The sequence below is a fragment of the Dromiciops gliroides genome, chromosome 6 (genome assembly GCF_019393635.1).
Source record: "Dromiciops gliroides isolate mDroGli1 chromosome 6, mDroGli1.pri, whole genome shotgun sequence".
Lineage (NCBI taxonomy): Eukaryota > Metazoa > Chordata > Mammalia > Microbiotheria > Microbiotheriidae > Dromiciops > Dromiciops gliroides.
In genome coordinates, this window is record NC_057866.1 from 115,859,215 (window position 1) to 115,881,597 (window position 22,383).

General features: G+C 34.8%; 1 protein-coding gene across 1 annotated transcript in view; it reads left to right on the plus strand.

Moving 5' to 3' along the window:
• SLC30A9 (solute carrier family 30 member 9) overlaps nt 1-18,419 on the plus strand; it is an 80,637-nt gene extending 62,218 nt beyond the window's left edge. Inside the window, exons 16-18 of the mRNA XM_043970106.1 lie at nt 3,898-4,027; nt 5,439-5,552; nt 14,288-18,419. Coding sequence (XP_043826041.1) covers nt 3,898-4,027; nt 5,439-5,552; nt 14,288-14,332 — 289 coding nt within the window. The 3' untranslated portion in view covers nt 14,333-18,419. The remainder of the gene's footprint in view (nt 1-3,897; nt 4,028-5,438; nt 5,553-14,287) is intronic.
• The last annotated feature ends 3,964 nt before the right edge of the window (nt 18,420-22,383 follow it).

Below are 22,383 nucleotides of genomic sequence, written 5' to 3' on the forward strand. Positions count from 1 at the left end.
GTCCTTTTGCTATACTTCATTGTCAAGGGCGTGTCAGTGGAACATGAGTTCTAGGAGATTCTTTAGAACTGGAAAAGTTTCAGGTATTGTCCCAATAGTAGGATGTATTTGGAAGCGAAGTACTGAGAAACTTACCAACTGTTGGTTCGTCACTAAATGATATATTCTTTGGGCATGGCAATGTTATATGAATATGATACAATCATCATGTCAAATGAAATGATGAAAGAGGTGAATTCAGAGAAAGCTAAGATGGCTTGTTTGAATTTATGCAAAGTGAAGTAAGCAAAACTGAACAGAATTTATGCCATAATATTGTAAAGTAAAAGAACTTTGAAACACTTAAGAAATCTAATCAGTGTAATGACCAGTTCAAAACTCCAGAAGACAAATGATGAATCATACTTCCACTTCTTTTTTTGGAGGGGGGGGGTGAGGCACTTGGGGTTAAGTGACTTGCCCAGGGTCACACAGCTAGTAAGTGTCAAGTGTCTGTGGCCAGATTTGAACTTAGGTCCTCCTGAATCCAGGGCCGGTGCTTTATCCACTGTGCCACCTAGCTGCCCCATACTTCCACCTTTTAACAAGTGATAGACTGTGGGTCAGTTTGAGACATTTTTTGACACTTCCAATGTTTGTATTTGCCTTGTTTGACTATACTTTTTTGTTTCAGGGGATGATATTTATTATTATCATCATTATTATTATTTTGTTTTGGGGAGAAAATTATGAGAGGGGTAATAATAGACCAAAAAGAAAAGAAAGAAAAGATCATTAATGAAACAGTTGTAAAGTACCCAGAAGAGAATAGTAGAAAGTTCAGAAAGAGACATACATGCAAACAGTACAGTATTGGACAGTAATATAAATTTACCATGTTAAATTTATTATATACTTTAAAAAAAGCTATGTGCCTAAAGGAGATATTCATAATTTTGTGTGCAATTCTTTTTCTGTTATTTGTATGTGGAAATGATCATATTTGTTGTTGTCTGTCAAGTTCATAATAAAAAAAGATTTTAAAACACCTTTCAAGAGAATTGATGATTAGGAGAGAAGAGAGGTTGAGAATATGACCTTCTTTTCATTGAAACGCAACAGTACATTTTTGTAGTGGCTTAGTTAATTACATAGTCTGGGAGACTGATGTTTCTGGTCATCTAAAAAAATTCTTAGGTTTTTACTCATTACAGTTTAATTCAGTTCAGTAAACATTTATTAAGCATCTCTGTGTGTCAGGTGCTATGTTAAGAGCTGCGGATACAAATAAGAAAAAAGAAAGACAGTCCCTTTCTTCAAGGAACTTATGATCTAATGAGGAGAGACAGCACAGCAAAGGAAGCTGAAATAGGGGCATGATGTTTTGTGGAATAAAAACCAAGCATAGCTACTGATGGAAAATGAAGTTACCTGGAAAGTTCTGAAAGCTCTGAGCCTTCTAGAAAGGAATAGTTTGGGAGGGGTTTATTACTCCATCTTCTGGACTTCCAGAAGGGAAAGGAAACTGAGGGAGTTGAGTATCAAAAACTTGAGTCAATCAGTATGATGATGAGATTTCAGGTATTAGCTTATCCTGGTTGAGGTATGATGTTCCCTGTAGACAAAACCAAGCAGAACTGCTCATTGAAGATGGAGATTTACCTGGAGATATAACAGATATATTGTTTTTAAAAAAAAACTGTAAAATGTGAATATGCTTTTCTTTTATTAAACAGATTACAAAATAAATTCTAAAGCTAAAAATCTAAAAAGTGGAGTTAATTTTAGAGGATGTAAAGTACCTCAATTGGTGATAACAAATTACTTGGTTTATGTTCTAAGCTCTCTGTCCGTCCAACCTTGAAGTAAATGCAATTACTTAGATGGATTGAGAATGGTTTGTAGATGCGAGTTGTATAGTGTTCAATTCAATATTAGACTTGGTGACTTAATCAATCAAAATGAAAAAATCTATGATGGTGCCTTCAGGAAATCCAAATAATTACTGCGTAAAATGTTGAGAGGTTATCTTTGTAATGGTGTAGTAAGAAAGCACATCTAAGTAGACCTTCAGAATGCATGTTTTTAAGGCTTTTAAATCAATGATTATAATTTAGTAAGAAGGCCTAGCCCTGTTGCACAACTGTTCTTGCTCTTTATGTCATGAGAGAGATAATAGCCACTATTTCAGCTGTTTGTACTGCCTTATTTTGGGGGTCTTTTTAACCTGGTAATAAAATAAATTGAAGAAGTCAATATTTAGTAAACTTACTGCATTAAAAGACTGGATAAAAAAAAAAGACTGGATGAGTTTTATAATCTGTGGCTAAGAATCAAGATTCATGAGCTTATTTTAAAGAGGGAATTAATATGTGCTTCAGATGTGATGTCATGTACATTTTTGTGCAATTTTATATCTGAATTTAGTCCCTATGTATATGGGTATGAATTAAAAAAGGTATTTCAGAACATTTGCTAATATTATCTGCTGCCTAAATATTTGTTTAAAAATAATAGCAAAAACTATTTTAGGGTATTGTATGAAAAATAATTAAAATACTTTATATAAAACTTTTAATACAAGTAAGATTTTCTCTTCTGAGGACCTTGTATTACTTATCTAATGATGAATATTAAATCATCCATTCTGTTTCTCACTCTATAAATCTGGTAAATATAGCTTTCTCCCTGATCAATTTTTTTTTTAAACAAATCAGCCACTTTTGGCATTGGCGTTTAATAACTTTCTCAAGAGTAAGTAATATCAATGACAAATCTAGTAGTAGGACTTAGGTATTTTCTCATCTGCTGTTCTGATAAGTAGATTGTAGTACCTTCAGCCACATAAGGAGTACTTTTTAAAAATTAAAATTTTTTTGGTTACATTTTAAGTTCCAAACTGTCTCCCTCCCTCCCCACCTCACACTGGAGAAGGCCACTGTTTGACATCGATCGATTGATTGATCAGTCTATCTATCCATCCATTTATCTAGCTATCTAACCATACTATGAATATTTCTATTTATCAGTTCTTTCTCTGGAGGTAGATAGCATCTTCCTTTAGAAGTTCTTTTTATTTGATTTGAATATTTATAATACTCAGAATAGTTTAGTCCTTCACAGTTATTCTTCCAACACTATCTGTTACTGTATCCAGTGTTCTCTTGGTTCAGGAATACTTTTTTCCCCCCTGGGGCAATGAGGGTTAAGTGATTTGCCCAGGGTCACACAGCTAGTAAGTGTCAAGAGTCTGAGGCCGGATTTTAATTCAGGTCCTTCTGAATCCAGGGCCAGTGCTTTATCCACCTAGTTGCCCCCAGGAATACTTTAAAAATTATTTCTCCCCCCCCCCCAAATCTATCATCTTTTCCTCCCACCCTTTGCAGCACTAATGAGAAAGGCCTCTCCCCAATCCTCTGTTATAGACATAATCAAGCAAAACTCTGTGTGTGTGTGTGTGTGTGTGTATCTATAAAATCTTCACCCTGAGAATTAGGTCTACTTTAAATGAAAGATCAGCTGTGGGATTTTTTTTTTGTCTAAAAGCAATTGACCTAGAAGAAAATGATATTTTAAAGTGATGTGATCTTGTGGTGTCCTGGATAGAGGGCTGGACTTTGTCAGGAAGACTTAGGTTCAGATCCTGCCTCTGACCCATATGCTATGTGACCATCAGCAAGGAGAAGGCATGGCAACTCTTGGGATAGAAACCACATATACATTAATAAGTTCAGTCTGTTACATGTGAGAGCTATGCAATATAGATTGTTTCCAAATCTTTTTTTTTAATTACCTACCTTTGCAAAATAAACTAGAATACTTAAAAAAAGGGCAACGTCTAGGCTTATAATGAACTAATTACCCCTTAAATGTTTATTTCTCTGAATGTATAATATATGTTTGTTTGCTTGCTTTTAGGGCAGTTCATGATGTTAAAGCCACAGACTTGGGACTGGGTAAAGTTAGATTTAAGGCTGAAGTAGATTTTGATGGGAAAGTTGTTACACGGTCTTATTTGGAAAAACAGGACTTTGACCAGATGCTTCAGGTAAGTTATTTAAAAATTCTCATATAACTGTTTTTTTCTTATGATCAAGTATATGTTAAAAATTAGAGATAAACAAAACTTTCCCAGTTTTAGAAGTTCAAATCCTTTTAGTTCTTAAGTTTATAACAAAGAAATTTGATAGATGTCTATTCATTTACAATATTGGTAAAACATGACATGCTTGGAGCTGGAAGGGAAGATATCCTGATGAAATTATAGAAAAAAAAGAGGTCTATAACTTTCGTAATAGATAGGACAAGTATACTCAGGGACTAGATTCAGAGAAGAAACATCCTTTGCAGGCATAGTCTAGAGATAGGAACTAAACCTATAGTTCATTGAGGTAATGAACTCCTGGATGAGGAAATCCTGCCAAAGCTGGTTGACAACTTCTCTGCAGTGTATATAATCTTAGGGAGCAGCCTATGGCTCTGAGGGGTTGAGTGACTTTCCCAGTGTCTCACAGCTGTGTTTGTACAAGGCAGCACTTGTCTTTCTGACTCTTGACTCTAGCCTTCTATCCAGTGATGCCTCTTTGCTGGTGTGTATTTGAAAATAAAACTTGGGATATATGTTACTTCAAAAGAAAAGTGCTGGATCCTGCTTTCCTTAAACCTGAAGATTCATACCTAGCATATGATTCATTGCCTACTTAGGGTTTTGTTTTATTCTTTTCCCCTAGAAAAACACCTTTTATTTTAGAGAGTATTTTGCTTTATGTGCTGTGTGTAACTATAGGATGAAACTGTAAGGGTCATTGTTGAAGTAATAAGGAAGAGGTAGTATCCCTCTTTAAGGCATGTGGCCATAGTCTGTTTGCTACATTACATGCCAGGATAACAAGCAGGCCAATTGCCATTGTCATGCCCTTCACCTCACTATGAGAGTTGTTATAGGCTGGCTCTCTGGCTCTACTTAGAAGATGAACACCTAATTTGTAGATCAGAGCCTTGTTTCAACACATATAAAGGTTGCTGCTCCCTGCTTTATAGAATAAAAGGACATGCTCAATGCTGAAAAATGAAATGGATTCTTGGGAATTAAACAAAAAATAAAAAGTTATGTTATTTTGAGTGTTTATTCAATATTTAATGTAATAGAAATTATCCTTGGTTTTCATATACTCCCTACTTTTCCTTATTCTTACTGATTTTTGAATTAAAGATCATTAATTATAGCAAATTGATAAACATTTTTCTAGTATACTACGATTTTGTGAGAGCAAATTTTGTTTGAAATAAGTTACATTGAGTAGGTCTTAACATTTTGTTATGGGATGATCTTAATTATAATTTGATTTTTTAAAATAAGACTAATGTATTTTTGATAATTTCCCATTCTCTACTTATAACTGTGACTTTTGAAAATAGTTTAATTCCCTGTTCTTCTTTCTTTTAATTTTCTTTTGCAGGAAATCTTGGAAGTAAAGACTGCTGAGGAATTAGAAACCTTTATGCTTAAGCATGGCGAAAATATTATTGATACTCTAGGAGCTGAAGTAGATCGACTTGAGAAGGTGCTGAAGGTAAGATGTATTTAAGGGTAGATACTTAGCAGCTGCCAACAATTTTGGATTTGGATTAAAAAGACCTGGGTTCATTCAAATCCTGACTGCCATTTAACTAACTTTGTTTTGTTTTTCATTTTTGTTTTTCTTTCTCCCCCCCCCCCTCAGGGCAATGGGGGTTAAGTGACTTTCCCGGGGTCACACAACTAGTAAGTGTTTGAGGCTGGGTTTGAACTCAGGTCCTCCTGAATCCAAGGCTGGTGCCTTATCCACTGCACCACCTAGCTGCCCCTCATTTAACTAAGTTTTTAGCCTCAGTGTCTTCATCTGTAAAATGAGAGGATTACATGAGATGATTTCTCAAGGTCCTTTCATCTCTAAATCCTGTGATACTTCTGAGGGATCAGTGACCTTATTAGAAATGAGTACTCCCACTGCAGTTTCAGATTATAGTCCATCCTTTACACCTTTAATTATGTCATTTTTGTAAAAGTCCTTCCATAAATCCTTTACAGCAGGTCTGGGTAGTGTACCGATCATTCTTCTAGATCCGTTATGCTTTGTGAATATTTCTCCCTACCTGTCCTTTTGAATGATGTCTTTTATTCCTTTCATCATTGCTAATATTCTGCAGCCTATTTGTACCCATCATTTATCTTATTGGGTAACCTGTAGTTATGACTCTTCTGAGCTCATGGTTCTTGATGCTTTGCAGGTATATGGCATTACTGGAAAAAATCTTGGTATTAATTAGAGTGGCATTAATTTTAGGGAGAAGCTTGGATCTTTAAAAGCACTTTAAAAACAGAGTTTCCTAAAAGCCATTATGCCTACTGCCTTCCTCTTCAATTCTGTGTTCAGCTTGGTGTCCATCCAATGGCATGTCATAGTCTAGAAAATAGGCCGCCTTTACTCACTTGGTTTTTCCTTTGTGGATAATTTGTTCTAACTCTTCTGAGTAATTCTAGGTCTCCTTAAGGAGGTTCTGCAAAATTCTAGATCTTTATGACACCAGTACAGTCATCTGTGAAAAGGCACACCTAGAGGATGCCCTGGTTATAAAGAGTCTTAACATTGGGACCTTGCCCTGCTTGGGTTGGACATGATCCACAGTAGTGGTCTTTGACAATAATAGGATCACAGGTTTAGAGCTTGAGGTTCATCTGGTCTAACCCCCACATTTGTTTCATGTTGTTGTTGTTTTTTTGTGGGGCAATAAGGGTTAAGTAACTTGCCCAGGGTCACACAGCTAGTAAGTGTCAAGTGTCTGAGGCCGGATTTGAACTCAGGTACTTCTGAATCCAGAGCTGGTGCTTTATCCACTGCGCCACCTAGCCGCCCCCTAACCCCCACCTTTGACAGAGTAAACTGAGGCCCAGACAGGTTATGTGACTGGCCCAAGTCCACACAGTGTGGAAAATTACGGTCAGACTAAGGCATTTGGATCTAAATCCAGTACTTTTCCCACTGTGCCATGTTGACTTAAACCTATTTTCTATCTTCCTTGATATAAATAAGTGGGATGGCAGAAAATAGTTATCTTTGCGTTGGCAGTTAACAAAGAATCTTATATGATCTTAAAATGTGTGAAAGATATCTTATCAGAAGAAAGCCTTTCCTTTACCAACTTACTTTTCCCCCCCATAACTGACATATAGTAAATATAATGGCTTCTTATATTCCTGTGATAACCTCCTACTTTTTATATTTCTTATTTTATCAAGGATACCTTGTCAAATATACTTATCCAGCCCTCTTGTGCAATCTAGTGACGCCAGCCTCCTTGATGTTCCTCACACAAAGCAGTCCATATCTAACTCCATGTATTTTCACAAGCCATCTCCCATTCTTTCCCTCATCTCTTTCTACTTGCTTCCATGGCTTCTTCAAATTCCAACTAATATCCCATCTTCTATAGGCTCTTTCCTGATCTCCCTCAATAATAGTTCCTTTTCCCTGTTGATTATCTACAATCTATCCTAATTACATATTGTTTTAAGTAATTGTTTGCCTGTTGGCTCCCCCTAGACTATGAGCTCCTTAAGAGCAGGGACTGATGAGCAGGTAGGTGGTGCAGTGGATAAAGCACCAGCCCTGGATTCAGAAGGACCTGAGTTCAAATCCAGCCTCAGATATTTGATACTTACTAGCTGTGTGACCCTGGGCAAGTCACTTAACCCTCATTTCCCTGCCCCCCCCCCCAAAAAAAAGTGAGAGCAGGGACTGTTTTTTGCCTTTCCTTGTATCCCCATGCATAGTGCCTAGTACATATAGTAGGCTCTTAATAAATGCTTATTTACTGACTGTGTTAGCTGATTCTCACAAATATTTGATCTGTCAATCAGTTAGTAGGTATTTAATTTATTAAGTGCTTAGTATATGCTACTGGTGACACAAGTATACAGAATTAAAACAGTTTGTAATCAATCATAAGGAGCAACCTATATTCTTTTTATTTTTTTTAAATTGATTTGGTTTTGTTTTTACATAGCCTAAATTTCTCCTTGTATCCCACCCACTCCTCTATTTGAGATTGTCATCCCACATAACAAAAAATAATTTTTAAAGAAAAAAGAGGAAGAGGAGAAAAAAATTAGTAAAACAGATCAAAATACTAAAAAATCTGACAATACTGCAATATTTCATACCCATGGACATCCCCTGCCCCCAGCTTCTTTGAAGTAGTGGGGGTGGAGGTGGGGAAGATCTTTTCTTTGGGGATAAGCTTGTTCTTTGTAATTTTGTAGCATTTTTATTTTTTTCCCTAGTGTTTCCTTGGCTCTAGTTATTTCATATTGTATCAGCTAATATAAAATTTTCTCTATATTAATCAAATTTGTCTTTTCTTAAAGAACAGTAATATTTCCTTATATTTATGTCTCACAGGTGGTAGGAGCTTATATTCTAATGAGAAAGTAGACATATAAATGTCTTCTCATTTCCCTTTTTTAAAAGTATTTTTATCTGTGATTTTCCCATTCTATTGGTAGTGTTTCCTTTTTTTTGAGATATTTTGAAAGTTCATCCCTGAGTACCTAAAAATGTTGTTATCTCCATCCTGCACACAGTTTGATCTTGGTCATGCACTCTTCCCAATTTTATATCCTTCCTGATAGTCTTTATATCCACTCTCTCATCTAGCACACTAGACTGAGTGTAAAAATTCTGCTGTCATCAGTGATTTGATATTTGCTGTGGAAACATTGGCACATCCTGTTTTTTATGTTAATAAAAACTCCTAGATGCATCTGCAATAAATGCTCTCAGGATGATCTTAGTTTGGTCTCTTGCCAGACTTTCTAGAGACTTATTTCCCTTCCGTTACTTACCACTGTTTTATTAGGCTCTACTGCTCTTACTCCTCTGTTGTTGATCTTTCATTCAATCAAGTAGAGCATGTTTGCTAGCTGAGGTGTTTTCCTAGTTCATTTAGCCCTTCTCATGGCTACTGTTTTACACTGGATAAAATTTTGTAGGAAATAAGTTTAACTAAAATCAGTATCTTTTTAAAATACCTTGTTTATGAGAGTCAAAAGTTTGTTCTTAAATAGGTTTGGTGGGGGCACTTGTAATTCACACAATGGTTTCTCATCTTTATCCTCCTAATTTGGAGGTTGATTTTTCCCTTTGTCTAGTCAATGATCTTGACTATGCACAGACAACCAATTCTGTTATTGATGGTTAGCCTTTATCTGTCTGTTAAAATTAGAAAAAATAATAAAATCAGGTTTTGTGTTTTGTGTCATGTTTATCACTTTCCACTTTCTTCCTAAAGATAATATTCATGTTATATCACTGTGATACTCCTGAATAGTATACTAACTTTTGGCTTCTTGGAGTACAGTACCTTGCACATAATAGGTGTGTCATAAATGCCTGTTGAATTTCTTAACCCCAAATCATATCTTCCAATATTTTTTCTTTTTCTTTTTCTTTCTTTTCTTTTCTTTTTTTTTTTTTTTGGTGAGGCAATTGGGGTTAAGTGACTTGCCCAGGGTCACACAGCTAGTAAGTGTTAAGTGTCTGAGGCCGCATTTGAACTCAGGTCCTCCTGAATCCAGGGCCAGTGCTCTATCCACTGCGCCACCTAGCTTCCCCTCTTCCAGTATTTTTTAACTGACTCTTTGATACAACTTCATATTTCTTTTATTTTTTAAAAAAATATTATTTTGTTAAATATTTCCCAATTACATTAATTTTTTGTAACATTTAAAACAATTTTAGTTCCAAATTGTCACCCTCCCTCCTGCCTCTTCCTCACCCCTTACAAAAGCAAGCAATATGATTTTGGTTATTTGTGTGGAGTCATGCAAAACATTTTCTTTTTCTTTTTCTTTAAAAATTTTTTTTTTTTTAGTGAGGCATTTGGGGTTAGGTGACTTGCCCAGGGTCACATAGCTAGTAAGTGTTAAGTGTCTGAGGCCGGATTTGAACTCAGGTCCTCCTGACTCCAGGGCCGGTGCTCTATCCACTATGCCACCTAGCTGCCCCCATGCAAAACATTTTCATGTTAGACATACAACTTCATATTTAAGTTACTGAGCATCAGACTAGAAGTGAATTTGACTTGGAGAATCTTGTAAAGTTCTTTATAGATTTTCCCTTTTATTTCATTTTCAACAGATGATAGGTAATCTCAATGGATCTTCATGGTTTTCTTTTTTTAAAAAATAGGACTGCATGAACATAGATTGATACATGTTAATACAACACATAGTGACTCTAGTACTAGCATAATACTAATAACAACAATAATAATAGATGGCATTTATTATGTGCTTTGTTGACATCATCTTATTTGATCTTCACAACCCCTGAGACTTGGTTTTACAAAAGGGAAACCAAGTCTCTCACTTGTCTGTAGTCAGAAAGCTAGGAAGTGATAACATGATTCAAATCCATTTCTCTCATGACTTCATTGTTGTCTTTTTGCTTATATTTATCATGAGCACTGTAGAGTGAGGTAATTAAGTGTTCCCTGTTTCTTGTTGCCTTTGGGCATACAATAAGCCAACCCCATCAAGTGTTTTTATTTGCCTTTCCACAACCCTTCTATTTCAGTGCATTTTCTTCATGTCTTCTGACTCATTTAGAGAAAGAATATCAATATGGATGTGGTTAACTATTTCCAGTAGTGTATTAGTTTTTAAGTCATTGGACAAAGTTTTCATTTAGAATATCAATAGTTAAAATACAGGAATATGGTTAGTGTGCCTTCACTTGTATCAAATTGCTTGCCATCTCAATGGAATGCAGTGGAGGGAGAGAGGAAAGGAGAGAATTTGAAACTCAGAAATTTTAAAAAGGAATGTTAATTTTTTACATGTAATTGGGGGAAAATAAAATTCTAAACAACATAAACTAATATCAAAAGTTAAATTAATGCATATAGATGTTTTAAAATCTGTATGATTATTTTAACTTTTTAACCCTTTTCTATTACTCTTGCTTCTATAGACATGGAAGGGGGTTGCCTAGGCCTGACAGATATTTAGTATTTTTATCTGTTTCATTTTAGTTTATTCTAAAAATTCTCCCTTTACAAATAAATATTTTCATATTTACTTGTGAAATGTAAAAAAATCCTTTAAATATATTTTAGTAAAATATTAGAAAGGACAGAATTTGACTTTGAATATATGCATTAATATTGCTTTTATTTCATTTGACATGGCTTTTAGTTTCACAGTTTGTCTCTGTTCAGTTGGAGAGCATTACTACTTATTCATCATAGTTTTATTGAAATTTCTGATTAACTTTTCTGAAATATGGTCCAATGTTCTCAAGGTCTCATTTTATTTATGAGCACTTGAGTTTGAGGATAGGCATAATGAGAAGTAATTTTTAAATGGTTTTAAACCTGTTTTTAATATTTCATGAGAACACATTCCCCATGAATGGTAGATTACTATCCGTTTGCTTTTTAAAAGAATTTCATTCCAAGCTGGAAGGGAAAAAATACCGCAGTGTCACGGGGAGTCCTCCCCAGCAGTGTGGATTGCAAATCACCCGTGCCTGTTCATCAGGTATGACTGCCATCCATATCCTACAAAAAGTTTGCCCCAGGAAATTCACCTAACATACTGTAGCTTCCCTTCACTCCCTCTCAATATCACGAGGTTACCGGTGGGACCTACCGGCTGCCTACCAGTCATCCTCTGTCTTACCATATTCCCAGCTCATCTGCTTTTTCTGCCCTACAATTAATTCTTTGATGACATCCTTTGTTCCTTTTCTTTGTAGCTTCTCATTGGTTATATCACAGCTTCTTTACATTCACCCTCTGCCTTCTCATTGCCCTCTGTGTGATGTTCTTCTTGAGTTCTTTAGAGGACATGATGTTCCAAATCTTTCTGTCATAGAGCAGTACCAGTAAAATGTTTTGTTGAAATGATGAGATGCTTTGGTTTGATAAAGGTTGTGTATAATTTCTCTAAAATAATCCAGCCCACTCTCCTTTTCAACTTTGGACTCAGCTTATTGTTCACTTCCATTATCTATCACAGATAAACATCATGCAGGACAAATTCTATAGGATGTCCATTTATGTTGAAATCTGAATAATAGACATTCTTCTGGCCAAACTCCTTTGCATGATTATAAATCTATTCCAGAAGGCTTTGCAATGGTTTGACCTGATTTGGTTAATGCAATGTCATGCAAACAGAGTATGGAGGATCTCATCATTCATAGGGATTCCCTCTTTGACCTAGACCTTTTCTGTTTAGAATTTTATTTTCCAAATTACATGTAAAAGCAGATTTTGACATCAGTTTTTTAAAACTTTGTGTTCCAACTTCCCTTCCTCCCTCCCCCTCTCCTACCCCCAAGAACTTAAGCAATTCAATATAAGTTATACATGGGTAGTCATGCAAAACATCTCCACATTAGCCAAGTTGTGAAAGAAAACAGACAACCCAGGTGAAGGGACTTCTACCATCACAGCTCAGCATGTTCTTGTAAAGGTGACTAAGCCACCGAGATTTTAGGTAATTTGCCTGAAGTCATGGAAGCATGACTTTAATTCAGATTTTCCTTGTTTATAGACTAAGAATAATTTCTCAATTATCCCCAATTTTCACTTCGTCCTTTTTTTTTTTTTTTTAAACATGAGTTGACAATACCCATGTATGTGTTTGGAAGTTTAGAATGTTCAAAGAAGGTGCTCCTTCTTTTTAATTTTAGTGTTACTCTGAAAAGGTGAGGTACTAGGAATGTATTTTAGTAGGTTCCTATTTTTCATGGACATTTATATAAATGAATATGCCATGTTTCTCCTCTTCACTGTCTTCAGAGTTTTAAAAAAATTTACTTTAAGGCAATTCCTCCTCTACTTTCCACCTTTTACTCTGATGCTGATATTTGATAGTTGAAATATGTAGAATACTTTATGGTTTACAAAACTCTTCATATACATGATTGCATTTGATCTTGAAGACAGTCCTTTGAAGAAGGTAGTTCACATGTTTATAAAGCAGTCAGATATTTGTTATCCCCCATTTCCCCCCATGAGGGTCTAAGATGATGACATCATCATAATAAGTGGCAGAACAGAAACTTATCCAAATCTTTTGACTCTAAATTGACTGCTCTTTCTGATAGACTACAGCTGTGTTGCATGGTGAAAGTTTTAGGCAAAAATAGAGAATGTTGGGGTGAGTGAGTATGAGTCTGGGTTTGCTGTTCCTGAGTGCCTGAGTGCTGAAAACTTTGATAGGTCCTGGTCACCTTGCTTCTTGCTGGTTCTGCAGCATTTTTTGACTAAAGTAGGAATTGTAATTAGGAGAATCTGATAGGTTTCTAGATACTGACAGAGCTTCCGCATATGTTTATTTTTCCTCCTACTTATCTTCATTTGGCTATAACTGCAACAACATTTAACAGGTAGAAACCAATACAGACAGCCCATTTGATTTTAGATATCTGCCATTGCAACTTTTCTGCACAGAAATATTGGGTTCTGTGACTCACAGGAAGGCTTAAACAACACAGTTTGAGAAATACTGGCATAAACGTACAATTATTTATATAAAAACAGTTTGTATTATTACAGAGTCTTACTTGGAATGTATTTATTTAGTGTAAGATACAAAGCGTATGTTAGAATAAGTGAGAGTGGAATGGGATAGACAATCATATCAACACAACTCCTAGTTTTGGAAATATTTTTGAGGGTTGTTAAGTCATTTCAAATTCTTCAATACCCCGTTTGCAGTTTTCTTGGCAAAGATACTGGAGTGGTTTTCCATTTCCTTTTGCAGCTCATTTTACAGATGAGGAAACTAAGGCAAACAGGGTTTAGTGACTTGCCTGGGGTCACATAGCTACTGCCTGAGGCCAGATTTGAACTCAGGAAGATGAGTCTTCCTGACTTCAGGCCCAGTACTCTATCCATTTTGTTTTTGTTTTTGTTTTATTTTTTCTTCACTTTTTCCATTTTGCCACTTTTTGAGAGAATTACATTAAAGAGCTATATATTTGGATGTTGGCAAACTGATCCTAGTAAAAATTCCAAGGGTAAGCCAAAATTAGGAACCAAAAACTGTCCTTCAGAAGAATCCAGGGATATGGGACTGACTTATTTTTTAGTTCATAGATGATCTACTCATAAAGGTATATTTTTGCCCTTGAAGATGTTCTTTGGCTCATATATATGATATTTCAGTTGGTATTTTAGAGATATAATCTTAATGAGACTCAGAATGAAAGTTTTTTTCTCTTTAGTTATGAATAATATCTTTTTTTCTTTCCAGAAACTAAATCCTGAAATACGCCATGTAGATTTGGAAATATTATAAATTTGATGGAATATCTTTGGTGAACACCCTTGGAAATAGTTTTGTCCAGTACTAAGCAAAACCACAGTGATATCAGCAGCGTACCTCCTCTACCAGCTTTCCTTATGCTGAAGTAGTCAGCACAATGCAGAAGCCATTTTGGGGGAAGAATCTTAGGGGAAATGTCTTATATGAAAGGCTATTTGTTTCCATATGAGAAATACTATAAGTTGAGTTAATTTTAAAAATCATGTTTTTGTGTTTCAACAGATACATTTTTCATTTCTCATTCTTAGTTTCCCCTGTCAGCTTTGTATAGTATTTCAAAATCATGTTTCTTTTCTTTATACTAGTGAACATAGATGGAGTCTATAGGATTATTATTTATAATATTGAGGCCAATGAATGCTTTACTCCATCACAGTCTCTCAGTCCTGAACACGATGACATAGTCTAGGTGAGTGGTGTATACTTCCTTCTCTTAGTGAAATGGTACTTTGTGTCTGCTCTTGCTTACAGAGCTTGGAATATTATTTCTACTTGCTTAAGTGATTCTTGGCCTGGCTGCTAACAACAAATATTTTTTCTTTTTAAATATGGTAAACTGTATATGCTGGGTCCAGGTATGATGCAGTTACTGGACTGAATGAAGGCATTCTTGATGGAATCTTTGAGAAATAGTAGAGCCTCTATTTTTCTGTGTACTATTCTTTTTTCTTTATTTTGAGTAATATTTATTAAAATAACGAATTATAACATGATCTTGGAAATTTCCTAGAAACTATGGACTTGTGGTGACTGTTTATTTTTTTCCTTTCAGTAATACCACATTATGTATTTACCAGGAGATAAGGTACATATCAAAGTTTTAATGTTCTGTAAAATATATTAGAAATATTTATAATTTTACAGACAGGAAGACATTTTTTTAATTTATTTAAGCAGAGGCCCAACTTATGTATTTCTGAATTGTAGATTGTTTCTTATTTTAAAGCGAGCCCCTCACGTGTGAAGTGAAACATCCTAAAAACTATGTGAGTGACTTTCTTAATATTGATTGTATAAATTCAGATACCTGAATTGTGAGTTTCTAATATTTACCAAATGGGCATTTGGGACAACTAGATTGACAATAACAGATAATTTAAGCAAATAGTTTTCTAATGACTTTCTGAGTTGTAATGATTAAATGGTGGTATAGTTCACTAGTTGGAAATTCAATAAAAGAACTGCTGTTGCGTGTCTCTTTGTTCTCCAAAACAACCAACTCCATATGCACTTTAGAATTTTCAGGTAAAAGTGAGTGTTGGCCCATGGAAGGGTAAGGGACAAGGTGAAATTATAATAGTCATTCTTTTGCTAGGTTAGCTGGTGCTTTGGAAGAGAAGTGGAACACAATTTTGAAATAGTCTCCAAAAAATTATTTGGATTAAATTTTGTGAATTATAGCAAATTACAGTTCTGGAGACCAAAACATCAGCATTTGATCCAGTGGTTTGCAATGGTATTTTTTATCCTAAGATGTCATTTACCAGGAAATTTATAAGAATTTGAACTGGCATACAGTTTTGACTATTACTGAGCATTGCCTATGCTCTGAATTTTAAGTAAAATGACATTCCAAAAAGTTTTTTTTTAAGGAGCATGAAATTGCACATAATGTATATAATTTTATGCCATGTTCATGTGGTATCAGTATCCTTAACCCCATTTTTGTTTTGTCAGTCTGTTTTTTTTTTATTCTAATTTTTCTCTATCCTCTTCTTTCTCCCTGCCTCCCACCAGCTAATTGTTGTCCTGTGTAAGTGCCATCTGCAAAGAAGCTGGCTATAATCCAACTTCTGTTATAATTGTTAATTTATAAAATTTAACAGAGCTAGACATTAGAATTAACCCTCTAAAGTCAGCAAAAGCTCAAGGCTGTCACGGAGAAATTACTTAGACATTTTAGATTCTTTGAAAGTCCTAAAAAAGATGAGAAGTGTGTTTTTGATTCTTTTTTTTTTTTTAGGTTGCAATGCTTTTATTAAATTCTTACAAAACAGAATACAAAATTCTGGCATTTGATAGTTGTTATAAAGAAAAACTCTTGAGCTGTATCAGTTTACCTGGTACCCCATGGTTTTGATTCTTGATAACTCTTTGGTTTAATCTGGTTCTAATTTTTGTTACACCTCAACATTTCCTGTGCTGGTGATAACATAACCATTATTGGAGAACATTGATGGTTGAAAATCACGTCACTGCTTTTTCTTTTCTTCCTTTTCCTTTACTTTCAGGTGGTTTTAAATAACATTTTTTATGTAGGAACAAATTTGAGTATTTAGTAATTTGGCTATTAGAATTTTTTTTTTTTTAGTGAGGCAATTGGGGTTAAGTGACTTGCCCAGGGTCACACAGCTAGTAAGTGTTAAGTGTCTGAGACCGGATTTGAACTCAGGTACTCCTGACTCCAGGGCCGGTGCTTTATCCACTGCGCCACCTAGCCGCCCCCTTGGCTATTAGAATTTTGAACCAGGAAACCTTAAAAAACACTCTCTCACTAGACCACATTATCTTCATTTTAAATTTTAAACAGACTAAAATTCTCTAGTCAGAGAATTGGAATTCTTACAAACTGAGAGGCATATAGGCAATAGGGTGTCATTTTTTGAAAACCTGAAATGCTTTGAAAGTTTTAGGTTCCTACCATCTTAAATGATAAGAATTTAATACTACAAATGAATAAATTGGGGAAAATATAACCGATGAGATAATAGTTGTAAAATATCCATTATTGGGAGGGGTGTGACTAAAGTAGTTCTAACATCTTCAGTGTACATTTACCAGTTATACATGACACAATTATTTGTATGTGTATGTCATATACTTGCATATTTTCATAAACTAGGTAGTATGTGGCACCAATAATCTAAAATGAGAAATAGGGATTATTCAGTTTTGCTTAATTATCTAAAGCAAGTCATTCAGAAGTATTTGAATTTTGAGACAAACCCAGAAATTTGTTTTCTGAGTCTTTTGAAATTTATTTTAAGCATTATAATTCAGATTTCCCATCAAATTGTGTAAGCTATCTTAAAGAAGAAAAGATGCTCCTTAGATGTTGGTGATTAGAATCAAGTAGAACAGGTCTTGCATTGTACATTGAAGAACAGTAAATTAGACATGGGTAGGCAGGCATTCTAGCTGCAAAGGCTTCTTTATTCCTGAGTAGCTGGAGCTGACATCTAGGAACTATCATTAAGAATGGCATAGTTTTTCTTAACTCTTACAAGTTCATAACAAGTGAAATGATCTTTAATCATCATCTTTAATGTAAGAGTGCACATTTTTACAAAATGGCAATGACGAACTTATTTTAAATGGGCTATCCAGCCGAATTTTGATTAGAGCTTTAAGACACACTCCCATCAGAGGCCTGTCTGTTAAGCACTAGTCTCCAATATTCTGGAGAGAGATAGGGTATTAGGATCATTAAATAACTGCTGACATTCAGATCAGAAACATTTCCCAACATTTAAAAAAATAATAAAACTAACCTAATATGACCAAATTATCCCAAATGTTAAATTATCATATTACTAGGGGTTGTGATATGTGCTCTTTACTCGTGTCCTTTCATAATTCAGATAACATTTCTACGTCCATTTTAAATTTAATATACTTTTCAAGGAAACTGTTTTGAGGTGTTGAAAGTTGGGTGCAGAAGACTTGCAAAAACATTTAAAGTGCATATTTTTTGTCCTTATATAGAAATTGTGATGATTTAGCATTTTAAAATGTAACAACCTCCAATTTGTTAAACTGTCAGAAATGAGTGACACAAAGAGTTAAAGATAAGCTGGATACACTTGATTCTGAAGAGGTTTCCCATAAATTTTTTTCATTGCCATCCTTTAGAAGCAACACTTTGTAAGGCACTTAGAGAAAAGGTTTGTCTAGCAGTATTTATTTTGCATATAAATTTGCTACCATATCTAAAATCCGGTTTTGTGGAGAAGAGACAATTCTACTTTCTCTTGGTTTGTATTTCATCTGTTTGATGTTATTGGTAAAGTACGCTGGCCATGATGCTTCCTTTTTTTCTTCAATAAATGTCATATGCAAATAAGAGCAGTTTACATTTTGATTTGGGATTGGAGAAACAGTAAAATGAACTCTTGTATGTATCACATCCTAACAACTCATTGGTAGTCTCTTAGTCTCACACTCCTATTAACTAAGAATTGCACATATATTTTTGAGTGAAATTCTGTGGGTTTTTATAAATAGTGACGGTTTATGGTTTTCCTCCTACAAAACTAAAAATATTGTGACTAATCATGGAGAGACTTTATAGCTACTTTATATGTCAGAAATACTGAATACAGGAATACACACAGAGATCATCACACCTGTGTGAACCAGGAAGGTAATAATGATAATGTCTTAATGTCTTTGCATTTTGAAAGGTCTTTAATAGTTGTTAATCAAGTTTATTTCTTATTTTAAGATATACCTGGACAGGGGATAGGGAATATAGATGATACGTTTTGTAAAAACCCTTGATACACAAAGGTGCTTTGATTTTGAATTTTATTATATGTTTTTTGTCCATGACAAACCTAATAGAATAATTTAAGATTTGGGGAAAGTTCAGTTAACCTCCTAAAGTTTCAAAACAGTAGGCTGCAAAGAAAAGCACCACAGGTATTGTTTACATATTAGCAAGCAGAATTAAAAGGTGAATACATTCTAACTATTTAAATAGAATTAAAATCATAGTACTGTTTATTTTTATATGCTTAGAGACTGAAGTATAAAGGAGAAGCAGATGATAATAAAGAAATTGGAAACAAGTCATTTGTTCATTTTTTATAGGTAAGGTAACCAAATACATTGCATTATTTTAAGTTATGTTTTTAATAGAGCAGCTATGATTATCATTTATAACCTGATCATATGAATCTAGCATATTTGAATTTTGAGGTAAACCCAGAAATTTGTTTTCTGAGATTTTTAAAAAGCATTTTCCATCAAATTGTACAAATTATCTTAAAGGAAAAAAAGTGATCCTCTCATTTCAGTGATTAGAAGCAAATCGAACAAATTTGAAGCAAATTGTAGAAATTTCATAAAAAATAGAATAAGCTGTTATGATTGCAAAAAATATGTATTTTATATTTCTGAAAATCAGTATAGCTAGAGCCCACAATGAAAAGTCCAAATCTAACAACTTATTGCTAAATGCATATTTAAACTTTGGTGTATAACTCAAATCCTGGTGTCTAGTTTTATCTTTTGACAATTTTATCCAAGATGCTTAAATCTTGTCTTAATATATGTAAATGACAGAGATGCTACAAAATATGCGTATGCATATACATATACACACATATGCCTCTTCGCACTTCAGTTTTCTTATTTGTAAAATACAGGATTGAACTAGATTATCCCTTCTACCTCTAAAACCTCTTGATTCAATTCTTCAAATGTATGAACCATCAGTTTAAATACCAGGAAATCAGAAATACATCAGATGGGTAGAAAGCCCCTCTCAGATTAAGTTTTAGTATGTTGTTGGAGAACATAATATTTACTTGGTAGTTCAGCATGAAGCCAAATAAAGATGAATGACCACCCATTACCCAAAGAAGGATGTGGTTCTGGAATGAACTAGGCAGAAGCAGCAAGGAGTTGAGAGGGAAGGACAGATTGATCTTTGTGCAGTGGAGGTATTCCTGAAAATTTGCATACATATTGAATATTCCCAAGTCCACTCATGTTCTAAATGCACTAAAGATCCTCAACTGTTTAAAAGAATTCTTCTGTAATAATAGGGATAGGGCACTAGACCTGTTATTTCACTGGTTAGGGAACTCCCTGATCAGGAAATTCCCTCTTATCAATGCAATTCAGCACCTGCTTTGCAACTTTAACTCTTAGAGAAGTGCCTAGAGGAATGAGAGATTAAATGACTTCCCAATGATGACAGGTAATTTTTATATAGTGTTTAACATTTGCAAAATGCTTTACTAGTATTATCTCATTTGAGCCTCATAACCTATAAAGGAGTTCCCTATTTTATAGATGAGGAAACAGGTTGGGAGTAGCCAGGGTTATGTAACTAGTAATTATTCTTAGGATTCAAAATCAAGTCTTCCTGACTCTTAAGACTGGCACTCATTCCACTAAGTCAGTTAGCAAATGATCACTTTACCCCCACGTTATTCCTAATCTTAAGGAATGGGGGAGACATTTGATTTGGAGGCAGTCAAGGGGCTTCAGTCAATATGACCCTAGACTAGAAATTCCAGAGACCTCCATGCCAAATTTCCTGTCTGCTAGCCTCGTATAGCTTTCAATTTCATAGTGAAACCCAGCTGTCTTAGAGTCAGATTGTTTTTGTGGATCAGGTAATTAATGATCTTACATTTCCACATCCACACTGTGTAATTGATATAGTCTTCTAAGAATATTAGCAGTACATTTTAATGACTAAGAATCTTTGTCTCATGTAGTTTAACACGTTTTCCATTTTTGAAATATTGTGCTTTTTACTTTTGCAGCATTTCACATAGATCCGGAGTCATAGTAGTTATGCCTTATACATATTCTGAAATGCACATTTTTCCCCCTGGACACTGGGCAAACTAACATAATGTCGTAAAGTTCAGCTACAAAATACTGCATCTTTTTAGGAGCCCTAAACTTATTTACTCATTTTGGAACAGAAGTGTTAAGTAAATCTTAAGAAGACAAAACTACTTCTGGTCATTTTATTGTTTTTGAATTTTGGGTATATGTACATTATTAGGGAGACTGGCAGAGGGAATTTTACAGGAGGTAAATGATAGACAATCTCTTATTTTTTTTTCCCCCAAAGTGCAAGGACCTTGGTTACCTTGTAGATGGTTTCTAAATCCATGTTTAATTTACCATATAATATTAGCTACGGTCAGTGGTGTGCTGGTAAATATTTAACAACCAGCTCTCTGGGGGAAAAAAAGTATCTACAATACATGCTAAAGTTTAAACTTCATTATTAACATTTTCTTCTAAACAATCAGCAAAACAATAACTCGATCCCTGATTTGTAGCACTCTTAAGTGCTCATGCTGAAAATTTAGCAGTTGGCTATTGCAAGCATATTTGAACTGACCCTAGCACACCCCTGGCTATAGTACTACTTTTTTTTTTTTTAAATAGTACTACTTCTTACAGAAGTTCCAAGATTTAACATTGTGAGAACTGGGTCCTAGGGAAACTGAAAATCTCCTGAAAGCAGACTGGTTTTTGAAGAGGCAGAGAGACTAGAGATCAAGTTGCCAACATTCAGTGGATTACGGAGAAAGCAAAAAGAGTTCCAGAAAAAATGTACTATTTCATTGATACACTCAAGCCTTTGTGAATCACAAGTCCTCAAAGAGATGGGAATACTTTCATCTTACTTAACCTACACCTAAAGAACTTGCATGCAAGTCAAGAAACAGAACCAAATATGGAACAACTAACTGATTGCTTTAAGGTTGGAAAAGGAGTATGACAAGGCTGTATATTGTCACCTTATTTTTATGCAGAGTACATCATGCAAAATGCCAGGCTTGACAAATCAAAAGCCAGAATTTAGGTTGTTGGTAGAAATATCAGCAATCAGGGGCCACTAGGTGTTGCAGTGGATAGAGCACTGGCCCTGGATTCAGGAGGACCTGAGTTCAAATCTAACTTGAGACACTTAACAGTTACTAGCTGTGTGACCCTGGACAAGTCACTTATCCCCACTTGCCTCACCAAAAAAAAAAAAAATCAACAATCAGGTATGTAGACAATACTACTCTGATCGCAGAAAGTTAAGAAGAATTAAGCTTCTTGATGAAGATGAAAGAGGAGATTGTAAAAGGTGGCTTGAAGCTTAACATAAAAACAAAAACAAACAAAAAAAATCTGACATTTTGGCAACTGGTCCCATAACTTCCTAGCAAATAGAGTGAGAAAAAAATGGAAGCAGTGTCAGATTTTGTATTCTTGGGCTCAAAGATCACTTCAGATGGCAACTGCAGCCATGAAATTAAAAGATGCTTGCTTGGATGATT